The 24,169-nt window shown below is 54.4% G+C and overlaps 1 protein-coding gene across 1 annotated transcript in view; it reads right to left on the reverse strand.

Moving 5' to 3' along the window:
• Positions 1 to 4,910: 4,910 nt before the first annotated feature.
• The window catches only part of ZNF423 (zinc finger protein 423), a 323,245-nt gene continuing 303,986 nt past the window's right edge, over positions 4,911 to 24,169 (reverse strand). The window contains exon 8 of the mRNA XM_081275619.1: positions 4,911 to 5,516. Within this exon, the coding sequence (XP_081131745.1) occupies positions 5,487 to 5,516 (30 nt within the window). The 3' untranslated portion in view covers positions 4,911 to 5,486. The remainder of the gene's footprint in view (positions 5,517 to 24,169) is intronic.

The following is a 24,169-nucleotide window of genomic DNA, read 5'->3' on the forward strand; positions in this document are numbered from 1 at the left end:
TGGAAGCAGCCCCAGGGACGAGAGTTTAGGGGCCATCCTCTTATTCACTCTGCTAAAGTGCTTGTCGGGGTTGAGAACAGTGCTCCAGGACGAGGCCACTCAGGTTGGAAAGGACGCTGGGCATTTGCCAGTCCTCTTTGCCTTGGTTTCCTCATCTGCAGGGGACACACAGGATAGTGTTGGTGCGTGGATTAAATGAATGCTTAGAATAATGCCAGGCACACACCGAGTGTCAGATGTTATTTAATGCCCTCGTTCTTACCTCATTTCAGTTTCACACCTTGGCGGGGTAGGCACTCTTTTGGCCAACACTGAGGCTCAGAGAAATGTAAGGCGTTGCCTGAGGTCACATAGCTACTCAGTGGGTAGAGCTGGGGTTTGAATCTAGCTTTGTCTTACTCCACCTTTGTAGGCTCCCAGATGACTTCATATCTGTACTAACCTTGCGTAGGCTTTCTGGATTGTCACTTATTTATGTTCTTACTAATTTTCTGCATTGATTTGGTAAATACTTACCTGCTCTAGCCCCTGTGCAGGTCACTGGGTATACTGGGCTTTACTAAGAGTCAGACTCTGCCCTTAAATAATTGTCAGGGACAGGTATAAAGGAGGTGGAGTCAGTGATAGTACAGTTTGTCACAGTTGGCCCTGAGCCTAACTTCCAAATGACTATGATGAAGAAAGGCCCCTGGAGATCCAGGATGGACAGATGATATGGGTGAGAAATAACTTTTGTTGTGTTAACCTACTGAGAATTTGGACCTTTTGTTCTGTGCCTTAATCTAGCCTTTCCCAGAGAGAGACACACAGGTCGTGTCCTGCATTTGTACTACCCTGACTCACTTTGCCTCAGGCCAATCCCAGCTCTGGTTCCACTAAAATTTTATTTTAAAAAACAGGCAGCCAGCCCACAGGCTGCAGGCTGTAACCATATATATATATATATATATATATATATATATATATATATATGAATGATTATTATTATTTATCTTGATTACTGCATTTTTTGGTGCCCCCATAAATTCTGCTCCTGAGGTGATTGCTCCCCGGACCTGGCCTTAATCTTGCCAAGAATTGGATAGCTTAGCTGGATCTGAAAGTGGGAGAGAAAGGAAGAGCATCCTGGTGAGAGGGGACAGCTCTAGCAAAGGCATAAAGGAAGAGGGAGCCGAGGGGTTATGTGTGGCGAACTGTCGGCTACTTGGTGCTCTGGAGAGAGACCAAGCGAGACAGAGTTGTCAACATCCCGTGTTTGCTAAGCGCTGTGAGTTCTTTCTCATTCTCTGACATGGAGTGCCATGCAGGGTGTGTAATCCCTGGTCATTCTCCTGGCATGCCTGAGTGCACCAAAATCAACCTCAAGTTGTGAAAGAGTAGCCCCGTGAACTTACTTTGACAGGTAACAAGCCTCTGGGAGACCAATCCTTTTAGAGCATCTCTCTGCTCCAAAGGCAAGTTCCAACCTGTGACAATAAATACACAATGGCTGGTCACAAGGGCTACGATGGGAAAGAACAAGAAGCTGAGTGATTAATGGGATAATCAAGGTTCCCCGTGGTTGAAAACAGGCTTCTGTAGCTCCAGATAGTGCATCCACTTTCCATCCATGAAGAAGAGGGAAGGATGAGCTCCTTTCTCTTGAAGGATAATCCTCAGACTCTGCAGAGATGACTCTGTTCGTATCTCACCGATAGAACCAACATGGTCACACCTAACTTCTAGGAAGGATGGGATATATAATCTGCTCCCACCTCTCTTTAAGATAACCCATGTTTGGCTAAATGTCAGTTGCTTTATTAAGGAAAAGGAGGAGAGTCTCTCCTATGCAACCCAATACCATTTTATTCATCATTATTTATTGTTATAATAAAAACAATAAAGGAGTCAAATACCCAAGACAGGAGGGCAAGACATGCAAATTTCAGACCCAGTTGTATCCTGACCTGTTTGACCTTGGTCAAGACTCTGAACTTTTCTGGGCTTGTATTAATCCATCTGAAATTGAAACTAAAGACTTCCAAGGATACTTACTTCCAGCTCATCCCCAGCTCAGGGCTTCTGTGTTTGCTGTGTCCTCTTCCCACAGCTGTTCAGCTGCCTAGTTCCATCCAGTCTACAGGGCTCAACTCAAGGTACTTCCTTGGTGAGGCCCCTTGGATGCACCCCTGCATCTAACACGTGGGTCTCCCCCTTAACCCCCCACAGCTTCAGGTTTACAGCACTGTGACCATGTGTCACTAGGCATTGATTGGCTTGCTTGCTTGTTAGGGGCTGTCATGTGACTTTGAGCTCCAGGAGGGTAGGGGTCCATGTCCACCTGTTCTCTATCCCCAGGGCCTTTCTCATATGGTGCCTGGCACACACAGCAGCATGTGGTGGATGAGGGAATGGACTTAAGTTTTGGTTCTAATTACTGAAAACCCATAAGTACTGGTCCCACCGCAAAGAACTCACACTTTAGGAGGACAGAAAAGCAGGTGGAAAGTTTGATATTATTCAACATACCATGAGTTTAAAGGGACCATTCTCTTAGGCTCTGGGAACTGGAGAAGATTCTCCCCAGGACAGCTTCTCCACGGAGACCAAAACTCTTACCAACCTGCTTCTGGTAGCTCTGGGAAGGTATCCGATGACAAAGGCCTGTGGCTCAGGACTCCTGGTCCATTTCCCAGTTTGGGAAAAACTCCTCCACCCATGGAGTCACTTGAAACTGACAATCTGCACATCCAAATGCAGCAGCAATGGACCACGGTCACCCCACCCTCTCCCCAAAGCCAAATCCAGATGACTAGTGGCTGATTCCACTGCCCCTTGTAGGCTGAGAGGTCCCCTCCTGTGTGGGAGGCCTGGTTCCATCGTCCTCCAAATGACAACCATGCCACTGATGGTCTTTCTCAGAGTCAGCCCTTGGACAGGCATCATTTCATACAAGCCTCTCAGTGACCCTCCGAGGCCCCTCGGAGCTGAGCGGGGAAATGGCTCATCCTGGCTTCAAATCATTTGCCTGGAAGGGAGCAGGCCCCCCTAAAGCACTGATTTATAACCTTGCACTACTCCCCCACCCCAATACCGCCTGACGTGGAAGAATGCAAGTCCCAGTAAGGGCCTTGGTGTCCCCCCTGCCAGCCCACTCCCCCCATGAAGTCATGAGGGCTCTCAGCTAAAGTGGCGGGGGCCGAGCCAGCCAGAGAACAATGGGGCCGGGGCGAGGGGGAGTTGGTGGGGTTCCCTGGCTGCCTTGTCATTGCCATAAACCTCATTACCTCGCAGTCCCCTAGGCCGCCTCTCTCCTTACCCAAGGCATCAGCCGGCTTCGCTGCTGATTCCCACACGGCGTGAAAAGCTCTTAAACCCCCTGCTGTATTTTTAATGGGGGCAGTGACTAATTTAGCCCTACGCCACCAACCGTCAAATCAAATCTTCTGTTGGTACTTACTGAGGGCTCACCTGGGCTCCGTGGGGTTCGGGATAAATCCAGAGCTGGAGAGCACCCGGAGTTGGTGTTGTGGCAAAAGGCCCGGGAAAGGAGGGTCCCATCTACAGTCTCAGCACTGTCTCAGAGGCAGGCTCGGTGGGCATGTGACTCAGCCTGCAGCTGGGCGCACTTGGGAGAACCCTGAGACCTACCCCGAGGGCTTCCCCAAACAGCCAAGCCTTCAGGGGGCTGCAAACTGGAGTTCACCTCCTTCAGCTTCCAGGAGGCAAGAACCCCGAATTCTAAGGGTGACACTTAGCAGGGGCCTCTCTGTGCTTCACGGGTGAAAATGCTTTTTGAAAAAAAGAGCAAGTCCCATCTGTGTGAGAATGTTATATGAGGTGGCAAGAAGGGGACTCCTACAGGTCAGCAGAAGCCCCTTGATCGGGGAGCCTTCAAGATGATGGGTATAATTGCTGCAAATTCCACGCCCGTGACTTGGTATTACATTATAATTAGGTGCAATCTGTCTGCCTGTTTCATTTCCGCTCTGCAGAGGGTAATAACCAATTTCCTTGCCCCTTGTGAAAAGTTAGCGAGGAAGGGCTTCCCTGGGCTGGTCTGGCCGCTGATTGGTGAGTCGCGCCAGCATGACGGAGGTGTGGGGGACAGCCTGAAGGTGGCCCGGGAGGCTCGGGTTGCAGGGTGGGCCCGGGGCACTGTGGGGCACCCGTAGGGCAACGAGTAGGCCAGGCAAGCCAGGCACCAGGGTGCAGAATGGAAGAGACACTCCCTCTCTGGGCTTGCAGGTGCAGGTGGGCTCCTGAGGGCGAGAACCTCCTGAAATTTCACATCCGGGGCACTTGATGGCATCACTTTAATTCCGATTGGGAATCTGCTACTCCCTCAGCTCCACTCTGGAGCCCCCAGACCTGGATTTCATGGGACTGGGAAGCTGCCCTTTGTCCCTGCTATTTCTCCCAGTCCTGGCCAAAATTAGAACCCAAGTCCTACTTGGCAAGGTGAGGGCTGACCCTTTGCCCATTTGCAGAAAGTACATTGAAGAGCCATCCCCAGATGGGAAGCCAGAAAGCATCATGGATAAGTGACCAACCTGCCGCGGGAGCCTCAGTTTCCCCACCACAAATGAGAAAATCAGAGTCCTTGATCTCTATGGGTTCTTTCCCTTCTGACTTTGGTGTGACCACTGCCAGTTCATGCAGTCTATTTGTTAAGTCCCTACATTTCTTCTTTCTCAAAAGAAGCGGGGTTTATTGTGTGCCGGTCCCCAGGGGCATGTGTGAACCCATGGGAACTCGCCTGGAAACACCCCTCACTGCAGATGACAGCCCCCTCCACAGCCCAGGCTGGGGAGGAGAGAAGCAGGCAGCCGGATGCTAATCGCATGGATTCCCTTTATTGAACTGTACTAGTTACTGCAGTCAGATTAAGTCACATTTAAAAGCAGACCATCCAGTTGCACTGAAACCGATTATATTCATTACATAGTTTTAATCACTGTCCGGTGAACTGGCAAATCCAATCAAAGCATTAGTCTTTAATTAAAAAATTAAAAGGAAATATTCAGACAATAGCCAAGCAATCACATCACGATGCACAATTACCTAGAATTGCAATTAAAAAGTAGTTAACCAAAGGGGGGAAAGAAAAACAAGAAAGAAAAAAATAAAAAAAAAAAAGAAGCAAAGGAAAAAAAATCACACTAATCCTTTTTTTTAAAAACTATCAATATAATACATGAAGGAACAAAGGACAATAGCCTCAAAAAGCAGGTTTCTCTAACACTAGAAATGTAGTCTGCGGCGGAAACTCTAAAAGCACACTAGCTGTAGCAGGACAATAAAAAATACTGAGCATGGAATACTTTTAATCTCTGCCATTAATATTCATTTCCAGCTGCTTATAATAGCAGCGCCTCATGGCCAAATCATTAGAGTTTTACATCTGGGTTGCAAATGACACTTTGATTGGATGTAATGTTCAAATGGCCCTCCCCACGGCGTCTCCGGCAAGCCTTCTGCGGAGAGGTGTCCTGTCGAGCGGTCCCTCACTGTGCGTGCTGGCTCATCGTGTGGTTCTGCAAAGGCGAAGAAAAGGAGACTCGCATGAGGGCAGAGGAACGGAGAGCAAGCTGGCCCCTCCCACCCGGTGCACGAGAGCTGCAGAAAAGCGTCTCGATTATTACCAAACAAAATGCAACACGGAAAAAAGTGCTCCGGGGACGCAGCTGCCAAGATGGCACGTTGATTCGGGGGCTTGGGGATCGGTTCTGGTGGCTGCCAACCTGGGCTCCCTGTAATTTTTTTTAAAGGCCATTCAGGTCTACGTGGAGGGAAAGAAGAAATGCTGGGGAGGTGGCAGGAATTAAAACCACCTAATGACAAGGAGGAAACTATCTCTGGCTGCCTGCAGGCTGCCCCTATGTCCCCCTCTCCATCCTCCCCGTGGCTGCTCAGAGCCTAGCAGAGGGAGACAGCAGATGTGCTGCACAGCTCTCTGGCCAAGAAACACCCGAGTGGGCACAGACACGCAGAGGCAGTGGGCGGCCGTGGAGCCTGCAGCCCAGGCAGGGGACAGGTCACCCAGCAGGAAGGGGCCTGGGAAGAGCCTCTCGCCACTGGGCTCTGGGAGCCTGCCCGTGTGGCCACGTGACACTTCTTGGGCCAGAAGAGGAGGGTGTTGTGCCGTTTGGCTGAATTCGCCTGGGAACCCAGGGCCCAGGTGGGACCCTGGAGCCAAATGCTTCCCACTTGTCACAGCCAACGGCACGTCCCCCCTCCTGCCAGCCAGAGCGGGCCAGTAGTGTTGATCTGTTTTTATAGGAACCAACAGCCAGGGGGTGAGGGTGGGGTTTGGCCTTTGAGAACCCAGTCTTTTTGTTTCTTTTCGGTGGTCCAGGTTGCAAATCCAGACCAAGTGCATCCAAGCCTCAGGTGGTGCTCCTCCTCATGACCCAGGCAGAGAGGAAATGAAGTCCACGAGGGATGGAGTGGCCTTGCGTGGAGTGCACAAGGGCTGCTGACCCGGGGTGAAGCTTCTTAAGGATGCTCCTGCCCCTGTGGCTGGCTGGGCACCCCGTGGCCAGCGGCCCTATGACTCCACACAGGCTGGGAGCAGTGGCCTGCAGCTCTGCTGCTGACCACCAGGGGGAAGAAGAGGCGCTGTATCCTTCTCCTGGGCTCCAGGTCTGGCTGCAAAGTGGACGCCCACAGCATCTCCTGGAGGCCTGGAGCCCAGATCTGAGATGGGACTGTGCCTGTTTCCAGGCACAAGTCCCCCGTGGCAGCCACCCCACACTGTAGTCACTGCAATGGCTTCCATGGTGCTATCACTGACCTCTCCAGCCAGCTCCCAGTCAAGGAGAGGCAGCCCCCAACACCCCATCCACACATAGAAGACACAGCCCCAGCACTCCATCCGCTGATACTCGACACGCAGGGTGCCAAGGACACCGGTGCAGGTTGCATGGCTGGTGTTTGGCAGGCATGGGTGCTATGTGACGTTGCGTGCGAATCACTTGCAATCCCCACAATAGCCTGACATGTTGGGACATCAGCAGATGAGGAAATCGAGGCTCAGGGAGAATACATCATCAGCCCAAGGCCAGCCAGCTAGGACGAAGGAGGGGCTGAACCAGGCAATGAGAATCCAGGGCCCCACACCCGGATGGGCACCCCAGGCCAGCACCAGACATAAGCCCACACTGCCACATGTCCTGGCACCTCTGGTGGGGTGTATGGACCCAGAGCACTAGGCAGGTTGTCTGAGGCCACAGATGGGATGCAGGCGGTTTCCATGGGAACCCACACCCTCCAGCCAAGGCACCTCTCCTTGTACTTGCACAGGGACAGCCTGCTAGTCTTGGGGGAGCCGACCTATCCCGTGCACAGACAGACCGTCCTTCTAGCTCCAAGTTTCTTCTGTCTCAATTTCACCGGCATCCAAGCCTCAGGTGGTATTTACATACCTCTCCTGGGCAAGTCTGGCCTCTGCCGAGATCCCTTCCTTTCCCATCCCCACAGCACCCGGCCCAGTGCTGGGCACACAGTCCTGACAGGACACCTGGGTCTCCAGTGCCTCGTGGCAGCATGGCAGACACAGCTGCTCAGGGACAATCTGGAGATCTCACTTCCCCACTGTGCCCAAAGAGCCAGCGGTAAGCGGCGGCTATCGGGTGTACTCCGTTCCTTCTTCCTAAGTGGGGGGCCGTGGAGCAGGAAGGGAAGGGGCAGTAGGAAGACGCCAGGTGTAGCTCTTCTCCTGTCTCACGTTGACTAGGCCTGGCACAGAGACAGTCCGTATTGTTGAAGGCACCAATGAGAGGGTGAGCAAACGAAGGAGCGCGCGGGTAGGGACAGACAGGGGGACAGGGACAGCTAGTGCAGGGGAAGGAGCCACACAAAGAGGATGAGTGTGCCAGCGTCCCGGGGTCCAGGCAGGCCCAGGGTGGTGCCAGCACACAGGTCACCTGGAGGGATGGCGGGAGTGCAGGACACAGACTGCCCACCAATGTGGACTCAGGCAGCAGAGCACCAAGATGGTATTTAAACTTCACCAGATCCTCGAGGACCACACACTGCCAACAGGGTGCAAGGCAGTGTCCGGGGACCTCTGGGTGAGGAGGCAGCCTCTTGCTGGGGTGCCAAGCACAAGGCCAGCGGAGGCACTCGCCGTCCACCCTGGCTGCTGGGAGCTGCCGGCTCAGCAGTCCCGAAGGCGGACCTCGGGTTAGGAAACTGGGGGAATAAATGGCAGCAACAGTGGCCCTTCTCACTTAAAGAGCCACAGCAGGTGGTTCTGAGATGGAAGGGTAAAGTTTCCTTCCCTGAAGTATATTTATATTTTTTTATGAGAACAAAAGCCTAGGATGTCACAGCAGATGGAAATGTCAAAACTTGATGCCCCAAGGGAACTGGGCACCAAAATTCATTCAGTGTGGTGTTATTAAGTACCTGCTGGATGCTCTGCTCTGGGCTGGGCACAGTGAGGGGTAAGGAGAGGACTCCAGGTGGGTTCACCCCTTGAGGGGCCTGATGTGAGGGGCGAGACGCACAGGCCTCCAAACGTCTGCAGAGTGTGGTGCAAATGGCATCTCGGCCAGGCGGCTGGTCAAGACCAAGTGTGTGTGCGTGTGTGTGTGTGTGTGTGCGTGCGCGCGCGTGTGGCGGAGGGGACCAGGTGCTGAGCTGAGGAGGGCATCAGCTCTGCCACAGGCCAAGGGCAGTCTCTCCAAGGGCAGAGGGGGTGCTGGGGACCCTTGTCACTCCCCCATCACTTACACACCGGGCAGCCCCAGGGGAGCCACTTCCAATGGGCACAGTTCAACAATCCTGAACACACTCGAAGCCCCTTCCCCCTGGGCTGGGAGGCGTGGCTGGGGGAGGCCTTCCTTCCTAAGAGCTCCTTCCACCCGCCATGGTCCTCACAAGGGCATTCTGGCTTAATGTCTAGTTCTCTGTTTATGCCTGTGCTATATTTAGCCCCTCGGAGAAGGAAGAAAATCGTCTTTTAAAGATGCCGCCGACCCCGCAGATGAACACTTCTCTGCACCATAAAGGCCAGGGGTGGGGGCCAGGGAAGGACGAGGAAGACCTGGATGGAGGCCCGGCATCCACACCGGCCTCACTACCTTCCAGGGAGACACAGGTGTGGGGCAGAGAAGCAGGTGAGGAAAATAAAATGGGGGAGTGGGAGGGGCGGGTGGTCATGGCTGCGGCTGCTGTTCGCCCATGAGCTCCTGGGGTTGGAGGTTTCTGGTGGAGCCTGATTTGGGAGTCTCCGCCTGAGATGGGCAAGGTGGAGCCTGGGGTGGGCAGAGAATTCTGCACACTCCTAGAAGTGTCGGGGTCAGGCCTAGGTGGGGTCCTGGGGAGACCCACAAAAGGAGCCCCCTGTGGAAATCAGGACTCAGGAGCTGGCTCCCTGTCGCACGCTCAGCCTCTCAAGGGAACAGCCCAGAATTCACTCAACAAAGCTTTATTGACTCCCTGCCGGGTGACAGCCAGGAGCTCCTTGCTGGGAATTCAGCAGCAAGGCGTTTCTGATCCTGAATCCAATCTCGAGTCTGAGTTGGGCACAGAGGGACTGGGCCAGGTGTACGGGGCACCAACACAAGCCAGAGTGGGCCACACGGAGTTTCAGCTGGGGTCCAACTCTGTCAGGAGGCAGCCCTGCCTCGGCCCACCCCACAACACAGCACAGAAGCAGACCCCTGCCCTCTGCCTGCAGCACAGGACTGCTGCTCCAAGTCTTGGCTCCATTTCCTGTTCTTTGCCAGGGGACCCTGATTCATCTCCCCTTGATGCTCACCCACTCCAGTGTCAGTGGGGAGACTGTGCTCTGTCATAGTGTCATGAAGCAGCGAGACATCTCTGCTCATCCCTGGATGCACTTCACCAAGTGACCTCAAGGCAGGCGGGAAGCAGTAGTGGGCTGGGCTGGGCTGAGTCCTAATCCTACTCTGAATTCAAATCCTACCTCTGCCACTTACCAGCCATGTGGCCTCGTAATAAATGCCTTGACTTCTGGGGACTGGGGCTGCCTCTTCTGAGGTGCCCTGAGGACCCAGAAGACAATGTGCATATAGTTATATCCCAGGCCTGGCCATAAGGAAGTGCTGCACAGGTCTTCGTGTGGTGTCCCCGAGGGTCTTCCTGACCAGACAGGTGGCTGGGATGGAAGGGCCTCTTGCTCCCTGCTAGTACCCCTAGAAGGATACCTACAAGTTTAATGGACTGACCAGCGGAGCCTCTTTCTGCTTGTCCCAAAGGCTGCTGGGGTCTGAGGAGTGTTCCTGAGGTGGCCCAATCTTGGGTGGTCCTGTTCCTGGGCAGCAGGCACCTGGTCAAGCCCCCATTCTCAAGACGGCTCCCCTCCAGCCCCCAGGTAGCGTAGCCAAACCCACAAGTCAGTTTCCCCTGCCTCTGGGTACCAAGTGGGATACCTGGTGAGGAGGGGGTGCCGGGGAGACTCCACAGGGACCGGGGGAGGTGTGGCTCACCCACCCACCCAGAGTCTTTGTCTGTTATGTCCCAGGCTGGGCCTGGAGCACCCTGGAGGCAGAAGCCCCACTCCCTCCCTTGGGGAACCCATGCTCCCCATGGGGAGTGCAGGGGTAGCTAGACTCAAAGGCCCTAAAGACCCTAAAAATCAGGAAAGAAAGACTCATCCTTGGAGAACAAGCCCTGGCTCTGGCCCTTGAGTCCCTACAGCAGACTAAGCCACTCACCCCCAGGACTTCCCTGTCCCCCAGCCACCTGCAGAGCCCAGAGGCCTTCACCTGGACCCCACAACACCTCGCTCCCCCTCCTCATGGGAAGCAGCTCTGGTGACCCCGTTCCTCCCCACTCCTACCAGTAGGCTCCCTGGCAGGCTGCAGCCACCATGGCTTTACAATGGACTTTCTCCAAGGGCAGGGACCAAGTCCACAAACTCAGCAAGTCCTCTTAGCCATGGAGAGAGTCTGTTTCCGGGAGAAAGGCAGGTCCACCAGGCTACAGTCACAGCCATGCTGGACTCGGGCAGGGAGGGAGTAGGGCTCTGTTAGGGTTCATTTCACAAACAGGGAGCCTGGCCTTGTGCAGTGGGCAGCAGAGAGAGAGAGAGAGAGAGAGAAGAGAGAGAGAGAGGGAGGGAGAGATGGTGGGAGGTGGGCAGCTCCTGGCCTTTTCCAAGCTTGTGGCTGGAGCAGGGGTGAGATTTCACAGAAAGGACCACAGAGAGAGGACTTCTGATGGGAAGATGCTAAGAAAGAAGCTGCTCTCCAAGGACGGCTTGCGTTAAGGTCTGCACTGTGTGTGAGTGTGTGCGCGTGTGCATTTGTGAACACACTCAGAGACAATGGATTTCCCGGGCAGGACATCCCACCTGAACAAACCGCCTGAGACGTGAATAACGCTGACGGTGACCAAGGTTTTTCACCCCGTCGTGCCAGGCCCACTTCATACCTCACTACTATTCACTCTTCAAGACCCACGGCAGTGCTCTGGGCTAAGTGCCGTTACTGCCCCTATTGTACAGATGAGAAAGTCAAGGCGCGGAAAGGCTCGGGTCCTGCTGCTGGAAGGCGCCGCAGATCGGCACCTCCACGGCCCGTCTGCAGAGCCCCCTCCGCCGTGGCACGGCTCTGCCTGTGAAATGTGAAAAGTGCAGCATATGTTGGGGGAGCGATGAATAATTCAGCTTGGCAGAAGCACAGGGCATGTGCTGCGGAGACGAGCCTGGATAGGAAGGCGGGGGCCTTATTGATGAGGCTCCGTGATGCCAGACGAGGCAGCTTGCCCTTAAATCTGGGCCATGGGGAGCCATCGAAGGTATTTGAGCTGTGGAGTTACACGAGATGCAAGACACAGGGAGAAGAAGCTCATGCCTTCAGCCAAAAAGGTGTCTCAGCGGGGTCCGCCTCTCCCTGGGCTCCAGGCCTCTGCTCCCTGGCTAAGCCTCCTCCGGGCGCACACCGCTCTCTTTCCCTTTGGGGAGGGTGCACATGAGGCAGCTCTGCTTCTCCTCTCTGCTGTGTATCACCTGGGCAGCCCCTCTCTGCTTGTGAGCACTTATTTTTAGAAGCATTTGACAATCGTCCAAGGGTCTAAGACGAACAGATGGCCTGTCTTAAAGGCTCGTATGTTCGCTAGTTTGCACTTCTGACAAACGGTAAGCGCACTCGAGAGCGCACCATAAACAGCCCTGAATGAATACTCAGAACACAATTTAGCTAATGCACGTCATTAAAATTAGGCATGAGCAATGGCCAAGGCTCCCTCCAAATGCCTGCCCAGTGACGCGGCGGCCCTCCCCCAGGGCCCAAGCTATGACGTGGATGCACCCCACTTTCCCTAGCAGCCCCCACCTGGCAAGCAGGTATTGTGCCATTGACGCCAAGGGCAGGGTGAGCTTTGCCCATGCAGAGGAGACACCCACCCTGGGCGTCAGAGTAAGCCCCCTGACCCGCTGGCCTGGGACAAAGCCCTGAAGCAGCTCACAAGGCAGAGGAAGAGCAGCAGCTCCTCCATGTGCAGCGATGTGCATGCGGGTTTCCTGTCTCTGCCTCCAGACAGGGAGACAGCCTGTCGTCTGCCACTCCAGAGCAGCAGGAAGTGAGCGTCAGGAGGCTCAGGCAGGGAAGTGCCGGGTCTCTGTGCGAGCCTGGGTGCACCACATCTCCACTCCGGGAGGGAGAGTCCAACTTCCAGGGAGCAGGAGGGTCGGTCCAAGAACAGGAACAGATTCAGGGACCCAAGAGTGGCCTGGGGGACGTAGAAGGCTACATCCAACAGCCTCTGACCGAGACTTCTTCTGCTAGAGGTTCAAGGCCGACCAATCCTGGCTGGGCTTCTTTGTTCTGCTCTACGGAGCCCACAGGGCGGAGAGCACCTCCCCTCTCTGAGCTCCCCTCTCACCTGCACCCAGGACATGGAAGACAGAACCATGAGTTGGAAACCTCATCCCTCACATGAAAACACAGGAGAAAATGTGGGGTAAAAAAAAAATCCAATAAAATCCCACGGGGACACGTTCTGTCCTGCTTACATTTTGAAAATAAAACTCACCAGAGAATAGATTATTAGGAGGGAACCGAAGCCTTCTATTATGGAACTAGCCTGTAAACAGGCTCCCATGTCGAGCCACCCAACAAAACAAGGGAACTCACAATACTTGCCCAGGGGACCGCACACTCAGGGGAACCACACTTCAGCCCACAAATGGGCCCAGGCGGTCTGTTTGTGAGCAGAGAATCGAGGGCAAGAGGCGAGACCTTGGCCGCCACACAAGGGAAGGGAGAGTTTTATGGCTGTTGTCACAAGCAAAAGGAGAAGAAATATTTCCAGGGCCACTTGTAGATTTGTCGCCCTGAGGCGACAGGGAGCCCATACCCGACCCTGGGTCCTGAGTTAATTCGGCCACTGCAGCTCTTGCTGTTTTTCCAGAGAGGGATCCCTGGTGGCGAGGCCCCTTGGGAACAAATTGGAGACTCAGCCCTGGGAACAGATGGTTCCAGCGATGGTGTCCCAGGTTCAGTTCTGTGGACATCTGCACTGGGCTTGTCAACCTCGTCGGCCACTGTGAAGCCTGCACTGACCATAGCAGCCAGGTGCCACAGTTCATCTCAAATCTGAAATAACCCACAGTCTCCTTCCCTCGAGGAATGTGAGCCAGACCCTTGGAAGGTGTGATTCCAGCCTGACAGAGTCAAGCCGGAATTGAGCAGGCCTACCCACTGCAGACCTCCAGGAAGGCCCAGGGTGGAAGTGGGGAGACAGCGGTATTGGTGGATGGTCTCCCGAGACCTCATGAAGGCCTCTCTTTCCACTTCAGGGCTAATCTGCCTTTTTGATCGACAACCAGGAAGACAGAGGCATAAACTCTCAGGAAGTTCTTGTGTCAGGAAAGAGGGCTGATGAATTCCTGGAGATCCATGTGCCACGGGCAGGGTTCCTCCAACCCCGTGGAGCTGCGTGTTCAGACCAGGCCTCAGGCTGGGGGCTGTGGAGATGCTGGGGCCACACGGCCAACAAGAGCAGCCCAGCCCAGGTGCAGAGCAGCAAGGCTCAGCCGGGACCATCGTCTCAAGAACGCAAACTTCACGGAGAGGGGAGGAGCGCGTCAGCCCCAGGGATGGCTGCCCCATGGTCAAGTAGGCCCAGGGTCACCAGGGCTTCTGCTTTTGCCGAGAACCTGGAAATCTAGATTTCTCTTCCAAGACCAAACTTCCTCAGTGTCTAAAGCCCTGTGCGCGTCAATCAAATCAGGTCTGCAAGCCGACTGTGGCTTGAGGCCTGGTGTTTCTGAGGGCACCAGGATGCCCCAAACACCCTCGCCACACTAACAGGGCTGGGCCCCCATGGCAGGAGGTGGGGGACAGCAGTGCTCTCAGGTGGCAGAGGGCCAAAGGATCATTTAGGGTTCTCATCAGAGGAAGGGGAGGTGGGACTTGGCTCAGTTAAATTCTGAAGAGAGAATGGAGGTAGAGGGAGATTCTGGTGACGCCGGAATTGCCTGCTTGTCCTAGCGCGGCTGTCTCGGGAGTTGTCCTGCCCGCTGACCTAAGTGTGTCTGGGGTGTGCCAGGGCAAGCACAGCTGGTGACGCCAAGGCACATACAGGGAGACTAGAACCCCCCACCATGCCCAGAGCCACACGGGACCCCCACGTGAGCATCTCAGGGGTTGTCTCTTCTCTATCTGGAGAGACCTGTGCTCCTTGACAGTCATAATTATCCTCCTCAAACTCTCCTGGCTTCCAAAGGGCCCCAGAGTCCTCTGGTCCCACTGGAGAATCTAGGTCACACGGTCACTAATTATATAGAACATGTATGTTCAGGTCCCCAAACTAACCCAGCGTCCCCAGGGGCAGAAGGAAGGAGTGGTATGGGGGGACAGCCTCTTGGGACACTTATGAAAGCAGGGAGCCAAGCAGGACTGCTCCCAGGTCCCCCCAACAACCCCCCAGCCCTGTGCCATGTGGGGACTCTACCCTCAGCTCACACTCACACCCACACACACACTCACAGATCCCCCCATGTCCCAAACTCATGAAACCCCTGTTGAATACCTCACCCCCCCACATACTCACTGATGGCTCACGATCACACACAGGTGGCCCCCCATACACACATTCAGGGACACCCCTCTCTCTTTTTGTGTGTGGATACCACAATAAACCCCCAGGCCCATACCTGCTCACCAATAGTCCACAATCACACGTGCACATGCGCACGCACACGCACACACACAAACACTCAGACTCCTTACATGACAGTGCTGGGAAGGTATCAGGGGATGACCATGTGATTTTGGCGTTGGTCTCCCCACACTACATGACTAACCTTCCCCCTGCTGGGACCCCTCCGACACTCCCACCCGCCTGGGCCACGGAGCCCCTCTGAAGTCCATATTCCTGGAAGAGGGAAGCCAAGCAACCAAGTGCCCATGAGAAGCCCAGATGTGTAGTCTCCTCAAGGGAGGGTCCCTGCTTGAGACCTCCTGGTCCCCGCTACACACAGAATCAATCCTGACCGGGATCAGGAGGGCCCTGTGAGGTTGGGTTCTTGCTGCCCTCAGCCTGAGTGACCCTATTCCAGTTCCCCCAATTTACCAGCCCCTGCCTCCACTGCCCTCCCAACAGCTGTCCTGCTGCCCAGTGCTCCACACAGCCCCGTTCCAGAGCCTCTTCTCTGAGGCCCAGCCCTGGCCTGGCCCTCCCGGCCTCCCAGCATGGCACGGCTCTGCACCTGCAGAGGGTTCCTTCCAGCACCTTCCTCAGCTTGCCATGACCTGGTCATCTACCCATCATGGCCACAGACACCGCAAGGCAGGGGTGTCATCCCTCGGCTCTCAGGTACCTCAGTGTTGGCTAAGACACACTTGGTAGAAACTCCAGGAGTCTTCTAGAAGCCTGCAAGCTAGTCAGCCAGGCAAAGCCTCCGGCCACTGGCCAGGGACAGGAGAGGAAGAACGAAGTTCCTCCCCCAGTGCCCTTTGTTTCCCCTCCACCAGGGCATGTTAGACTGTTTTAGTTTTTTCCAATAGGAGAGATCTTTGAGGACATTACGCTAAGCGAAATAAGCCAGCCAGAGGGACAGATAATGCATGACTTCTTTTATATGAAGCAACTAGAGGAACTGAACTCACAGAGAAAGTCGAATGTTGGCTGCCAGAGCTGGGAGAAGGGGACTGGGAAGGGAGTGTTTAATAGGGACAGAGTTTCAGTTTGGGAGGATGAAGAGGTTCTGGAGATGGGCGGTGGGGATGGTCCCACAATAGGGATGCCCTCGATGCCACTGAACTTACACTTAAAAATGGGTAACATTAAAAAGAGAGTGGGAAGGATCCTCCAGGGTCAGCGGGTCAGGTGGGAGAGAGAGGGTCCTGTTCTGCACCACCATAACCAGGCTCAGGGCCCTTGCTGGGTGGCTGCCCCATGTCTCTGGCTCCAGGGCTGAAGTTGCACAGACCAAGGTGGCCTGGCTGGAGGATAGCTGCAGTACCCAGGGGACACAGTGCCACCTCCTAAGCACTAGTGGGTGCTGGCTCCAAGACCATCTTCATTTCCAGGAAGTGGAGGGGCTTCCTCTGCGACACCTGAGCTGACCAGTGGTGGTCAATGGTGGTCAATGGTGCAGCTTCTGGTGCCAGGCCATGGAAACACAGACCCTCAGGAGATCCAGGGCTTCCGCCCCTGAGCACTGAGATGTGCTGCCGAAAAGCCTCACCTGTGGTCACTGGCAAGCCAAGGGGACGGGGCCCTGCTGGCTGCTGGAAAGAAATGTGTGAGCATTCCCGGGTTCCAGGGTGGGGAGGCAGGAAGTGGGCAGGAAGCCCCCTGGACATGTGAGGAACTTTGCCATCTTGGAAACAGCTGAGGTGGGAGGAAATTTCCCCTCTTGATTTTTTTTCCTGACTCTTTGCAGGTCTTGATAATTTTCATTGCTTATTCATCAAAATGCGACAAGCAAACCCAGCTCCACACAGAGCAGCGCATTTCACAAAATGAAAACCAGGACAAATAGCCAATAGCGGGGACGGAATACTCGAAAATCAGGGCTGCACTGGAGAATCTAGGTCACACGGTCACTAATTATACAGAACACGTATGTTCAGGTCCCCGAACTAACCTAGTGCTTTTTAGGTTTTGCAAATGATGTATAAAAAAACTTTGATCGGATCCATTCTACTTTCTTAGAAATTTTTGTTAATGGTAAAACTTTCCTGCGTCTTCAAAATTCTAGGAAATTGCCCACGCTGATGAGGAGGGTGGTCACCCTCTGAAAACATGGCCCAGCACTCCCCAAATTGGCTCCCTGAGCTCACACAGCTCAGCCCCCCTTGCTCACAGGCCCCTAGGCTGCAGGGCCAGAAGTTCCGAAGATGGACCTAATTTGCTGTGATGAATTGTGTGCATGCACCAGTGATCAAAACTGCAGCTGAGACCGATTACAGTTAATGATGGCCACGGTTCTTGTGAAACACGTAGGTGTGCACCCTTGCTGGTCCAGAGATGGAGCCGGCACAAAGCAAAGGGCAGAGGCTGACCCACACCCCAGGGGTTCTGTGGGCTGCCCAGCTCTGGGAAGCTGGGCTTGAAGAACACTGCCTTCCCTGTCCTCTAAACTCACTCAGCCGCCAATCACACCGTGGGCACACTGTCACTGTCCACATACCTGCCCGCCATGACAAAGTGGTCTGCAGGACGGGACGGCTCCCCTTTCAGCACCAGTGACTCTACCCCCATGCCGTTCAACTAACAGGTGTGTGAGTGTGTATGCACGTGCGCACGCTGTGTTAAGGTGGGGAGAGGCGCAGGTAACTGTGGGGTTAAGAGCGCACAAGGAAGGGACCATAAAAGCTCTGCAGTTCCCAGCTCACGAGCATGCTCGGTACTGATGGACAGGGAGACAGATGTGCTGCTGCTGATGGAGAGAAGCTGGTGGGTGAGGAGCAGATGGGTGGGTGGATGGACAGCGGATGATGGGGGAGGAGAGGGTTGGATGGAGGAATGGTGGAGGCAGGAATGTGCTGGAAATACGTGGGTACAAGGGAAGACAGGCTGGAGTTCAGATCTGGTCTCGGCACACCGTCTCTGTGACCCTACACCTTCCATTAAGTACCCACTTACTCATCTTAAAGGTGGGGCTAATATGTCTACCTAGCAGACTTGACATGAGGTTCACCAGACCATACACATAAAAGGTTTTACAACACGTTACAGTCACTTCACACTGTCCTAACCAACACCAGCCACGGGCTCTACCCTCACTGTCCACGCAAAACTGTGGCAATCCCACGCTTTTGATGCAGCAGCATCCAGAATAAAAGTGGGGGAGACAAGGACAGTGTCATAGGTCAGGGCTGCAGCCTTCTGGGGCTACGCACCCAGCTCTGATTTTGGCAGGAGGTCTTGTCACTGAGTAGGAGAGCAGGGTCCCCCACTCAGCTCTCCTGTTCACAACTCAAACCCTAACAGGCAGAATGCACACCCACCCTTAGCCTGAGCCCCACTCCCCACTGCTGGTTGCCCACTTTAACGCCCAGTTCCCAGCCTCAGATTGCAAATCTGTAAAATGCTGTGACCCTAAAGTACTTCTACTGGCCTCAGGTTGCTGAGGCACAAGGAGATGATCCTTGCAAACTGTTAAATATCTTGACACAAACTGGTAGACCAAGGTAGGCTGTGTTCACCTGTGAGACCTTTAAAGGACTATATTTCAAAAAAGGGAGTTTTCCGGTGATTACAGTGGCTAACTTTTACCTAGAGGTTAGTAAGTGCCACACGTTGTTCTCAGCACTTTCATACATTAACTCTTCAACCCTCAAAACACCTTTATTAGGTAAGGACACTGAGGCCCAGGAGGCTGACTCCCTGAGGCCACAGAGCCGGTCAGCACTGACCCTGGCCACCAGCCCCGATGCCATCCTCTTTAACCAGCAATGGTCCCATTTTACCGATGAAGAAACTGAGGCTCTTTCTGAGCCTTTCTGGAAAAGCAGCTTATTGCTAAGTATCTACCTGGTCAGAGGTGGCACTTAGATTTAAGCCCAAATGACCTAATCCTAAGATTATCACCTCCTTCCCCCTGGCTGTCCCCTGTTGTAGCCCCACCCCACTGTCCCCCCCCCCCAGTGACACTTAAAAAAGACACCAAGCTGAAACTGTCACCTGCCCTCGCCCATGGTACAGCCACACAGTGACTCTCTTGCAGCTGGTTTGATTCTGTCTAAACTTCAGCAGCAGAGCAAGTAGACCCACATTCATTATTGACACAGCAAAATTAATTTTCTGTAGTCGCCTCCGTCTCCTCTGCCTGCCCAGCCCCCAGCCCGCGCCTCTCCTGTGAGTGTTGCCGGGCGGCCGCTGACGGGTGCTCCTGAAATGCCAACTTGCATTTCTCATCATTAATTTCTTTCTAAATGTCATTAGTAATTGTTCCTGCTCCACCAAGGAGTGCAGTCCAGGTTTCCACCGAGAGCACCCAGGTCTCTTCCCTTAGCTGGAGGGGGCCGAGAGCCTCCAGCCAGGCCAAAGCCCAGCCTCCTAGCAGGGGGCAGCTGGCCCCTCCGCGGACGAGGTGGGAGGTAGGCGGCTTCATGAAAGGGGCCCATGGTGGCACTGCAGCAGCGGATGAAGCTCAGGCCGCAGGGCATCGGACTGCCCGGGTTCAAATCCCACCTCAGCCACGGCCCAGCTGGGCCTCGGTCTCCCGTCTGTAAAACGGAGACAGTAACTGCACTGGCTGGACAGGGTTGCCCTGAGGATAAGATAATGGATGAAAAAGGCTTCCCACAGCGAAGGCTCCTTCCTCCCGCCCAGGGCTGTAGCTCAGCTCTGCCACTTACCAGATCTGAGCCCAAGTCTGTCCCTCCCATCAAAAGAGGGATGTGACCTTGGCATCAGCTCTGCCACTTCTACCCCCGGTCTGCTCTCCTCTGCCAGCCCCTCTCGGGGAGGGGAGGGGGCTGGACACGGGCCTCCTTCACAATCAGTATTTTGTCTCCCCACAATCACCTGCCAAGCAAGGTCCTGGTGGCCCACTGTTCAGGTGAGGGTGGTGAGTCCCCAAGAAGAGAGCTGGATGCCCAAGGCCCACTGACAGCAAGAAGCGAGCCTGAGGTCTGCACCCTCTGGCCCCGCGCCCTGTCCTTCCTGTTCGCTAGGTGTCCTCTTTGTCCATGTCAGTGACAGGCGGAGCTTTGCACAGTACACATTTCTGCGGCTGTTGAACCAGTGTGGCACCCACTGTTACTAGTATTGTCATCGTTACTAAGAAACTGAAGGCATTTGGTCCCAGCTGGGACCGCGCTGGCGAGGGGCTGGGCTCGAGGCACACACAATAGCCACAGGCTGGAGGCTCCTGGCAGCTCCACCGTGCCCATCTGTCGCGATGGCATGGTGCTCCTCTAAAGTTGGTTGGCCCCCTGCCCTAGGGCATGAATGACAGGCTCTGACGGGCAGACAGGCAGCCTGAGGCCGATTCCAAGTGCCATCTCTGCTCCGAGCTGGGCCTTTAGGGGACGCTCCCCCGGTCCCCACCTGGGCCTCGACACACTTCACTGCTCAGGCAGGCTGACCCCGGAGGCTCAGGAGGGCATCTGAGCAGAGCTGGGCACAGGCTTCTGCCTTAAGGCCACCCTTCCAGATGCCCATGTCCCCCCTCCTCATCTCTAGTGACCATAAACAGCCACTGCACATACAGGGCTGTGCGGAGCAGTGTGGCCCGTGCCCCAGGCACAGTGCCTGGCACTGATGTGGTCCTCTGGAACTGGCCTCTCTGGGAAGCAAGGCCTGTCCACCCACCCTGGTCCACAGAGAGCTGGCCCTTGGCTGCTAAGGGCTGAGGGTTCTCTCCACTCTCGGCCTCATTCAGGGCTGAGGACACACCCGCTCAGGCCAGACTGCCTGGCAGACGACTCTGTCCCCTAGCGCCGTGTAAAGCTGGGGAGCCTCAGTTTACCTGTCGATGGTTCTACCCTTGGGAGGCCCCTGAGACCGCCCCGTGAGGCCTTGCTGTCCGATCCCATGAGCACCTGGGGAAGGCCGTCTCGTCTCCACTGCTCTCCCGTGAGGAGCGCAGGCCTGGGCCCGGGGCTCCCTCACATTACCAGTGCCTGCCTTGGTTTCCTCCAATCGTAGCCCCTAAACAGACACACGCAGCCCTTCGGGACACTCAGCCCATCCATTGGTGACAATGAGGTCATATTTTACTGTGAACAGGGAAGGCCTTGACCCCCTTGGACAGCAGATAAACCGAGGCTCAGAGACCCAGACTGCAGCCAGCAACACAGCAGCTTTCAGTGAGCGGGGACAAAGCCCGGGCCCTGAGGGGCCCAGCTGTGGGGCTGTGCTGTGCGCAGAGGTCCGATGTCGAATTACGGGCTGAGTTATCCAGGTGCGTGGGAATGGCAGTGTTTTGGATTTTGGAATATTAGCTTGTCCATAATGAGAGCTCTTGGGGACAGGACCCATGTGTACACACGCAATTCATCCATGCTTCGTACACACCCTGCCCGCGTTGCCTGAAGGTAACAGCATAATATCCTTCATGACCTCCTACAGGAAACAAAGTTTCACGGTGCAGAACTTTCCACCTGCAGAGTCACGTTGGCCTCAAAAACTTTTGGATTTTTGGAAAGTTTCAGATTTCGGATTTTCCGATTAGAGATGCTCTACGTGACTGATACGCTACATGACGCAACGCTGCGCCATGACACTGTCCTCCACGAGCGACCATCATTATTTGGTCCTCATTGGTGTGCTGTTCCCCTCCTTGTGTGAGGTGAGTGGTTTAGTGCAGCCCTCTGCGTCTCCACCACCGGCACATATCTGGCACACAGTGGTGCTCAGAAAACACCCGTGGGCAAGACGGAGCACCCGTGTGTCCAGTTAATCGAGTAAGAGAACCGAAAGCTCATGGATACCCAGACCACGGTCACGATGACCCCGGCGGTGGCCACACAGGCTGCTGCACACCCAGCTTGACTCTGAGCCAGGCCTGGTGCTAGAGGCTTTTTAAGTACCATTGCCTTTAGACCCTCAAAATTCCACAGGGAACAGACTGTCATTGCCCCCCAGACTCCTGAGGCCCAGAGAAGGTCAGCAACTTGCTCATGTCCCAGAGCTGCTTGGTAGCGAGGCTGGGATTTGAAGCCAAGGCTGCAGGCCCCAGAGAGTGGGCATGCCATGCTGCCCCAGGGGCAGGACTGGGCTCTGGCTTCCTGCCCCAGTAGGAGGACAGCAAGTGCAACACCCTCAGCAACCTCCCCGTCTAAGCATCTTGTGCCCGTGGGCCACAACCCAAGGCAGCCGCGCTCGTCCTGTCAACAGATGAGGTACCTGAACCCATCTGCGGAGAATGTAATGGGGTGGGACAGCCGGGGGAGGGTGGCATCGTGCCCAGCCTCAGCCTCCTGGGCCTCTGGCCTCAAGACTGGCTAGCTCTAGTGCAAACAACAGTCTGACTCCCAGGAACTGTCCTTGCTGTCCCCTGGGGAGAGGCCCTGCTCTCCCTGCAGTGCTGAGGTGATGAGGACTGGGCCACTCCAAAGCAAGACGGAGGAAGATACGGCTACCCACAGAAAGTGCAGCCAGAGCCAAATGCCAAGTGCGTGCCTAGAGCAGACTCACTGTTTAATTACTACTAGTTATAATTACCCCGTGATCTGACAGTGGTCGTGCAGAGAGGCAAGGAAGCCGGCTCCCCCACTGCTCATCTTACAAGGACCAGGGGTTTTCTTAAAAAAAATTTTTTTAGTTGCAGATGGACAGAATACCTTTATTTATTTACCTTTATACGGTGCTGAGGATCAAACTCAGGGCCTCACACAAGCCAGGCAAGCGCTCTGCCACTGAGCTGCAGCCTTGGCCCCAGGACCAGAGGTTTTCAAGATGGTTTCCCAGAGTCTGTAGATTGTACCCCACCTTCCTTTTCTTCTTTCCCTGTTTGTGTGTGAGCTCAAGAAAGAAGAATGTACACCCCTGTTGGATGGATGCATGGATGAATAGGCACAGATGGATGGGTAGATGAATAGAAGGATAAATGAATGGATGATGGATGGATGGATGAATGAATAGACAGGTGGAGAGACAGGTGGATAAATGAATGGATGGATGAATGGAGGATTGATGGATGGATGGATAGACAGGTAGAGATACAAATGGATGAATGAATAGACAGGCGGAGAGAGAGGTGAATGGATGAATAGACAGGTGGAGAGACAGGTGGATGGATGAATAGATGGATAGATGGATGGATGAATGGACGATGATGGATGGATGAATGGACAGGTGGAGAGATGGGTGGATGGATAAGAGATGCCTGAACAGATGGATGGGTAAATGGACAGATCAATAGGTGGATGAAGGGACAGGTGGATAGATGAATCTACAACAGAGGGAGACTTCAACCTCCAAATATTTACACTTGGGTGGGAAATCAAGTCACTTATAATCCATGTTGGTAAAGGGGGAGGGATTAAGTCAAGGACTGGAAAATCCAAAGGAGAGAGGATGGAGGGGGGCTTCTCAGAGCAGGGCACTTGGACTGGGCTGAAGCAGAGGGGAAGGGTGTTCAGCACCAGGGCGAGTAGTCACACACGTGTCCAGGAAGCCTCCAGCGAGACCTCTGAAGAGCTGAAGCAAGATTAGCCCAGCAGAATGCAGCAGAAAGGCAGCTGCCACCTGTCCCACTAGCCCCACTCCAGTCCCACTGCCCTTTATTCCGTTCCTGGAACACCTCGTGCCTGTCTGTGCCTCAGGGCCTTTGCCCTGGCTCTCTCCTTTCCTGGAGGATCCCTCAGTTCTTCCTTAAACTGGCGATTTCTCCTCTTCAGGACTCAATGGAAAAGCTTTCCTGACCACCCAATCCAATGAGACCCATAATATTCCCTCACCTTTGCCCCAGCACTCACCCCCACCTCCAGTTAAAACAGTGTTTTACTTCCGAATTTTATAATTGCAAATCACCTAGTTCATGTATTTACTGACACATGGTCCTAGAAGGTCAGCTCTGTTGATTTCCCAGTTCTATCCCAGGGCCCTGCCATGTCACCAGCCCTGCAGTGTCGCCAGGAGTCAGTACCCGGTGTGTGGGGTGGACAGAATGAAGCAGACGTTACTATCACTGTGTGTATATACGTGAATGCATGACCCATGTGATTCTGCAACCTATACACTCCGAAAAATGAGATATGATATCCCATCTGATTCAAATGTATGCTATGTCAAGGTCATTATGCTGTCG

Source organism: Spermophilus citellus (genome assembly GCF_964194105.1).
Source record: "Spermophilus citellus genome assembly, chromosome: 18".
NCBI classification, from domain to species: domain Eukaryota; kingdom Metazoa; phylum Chordata; class Mammalia; order Rodentia; family Sciuridae; genus Spermophilus; species Spermophilus citellus.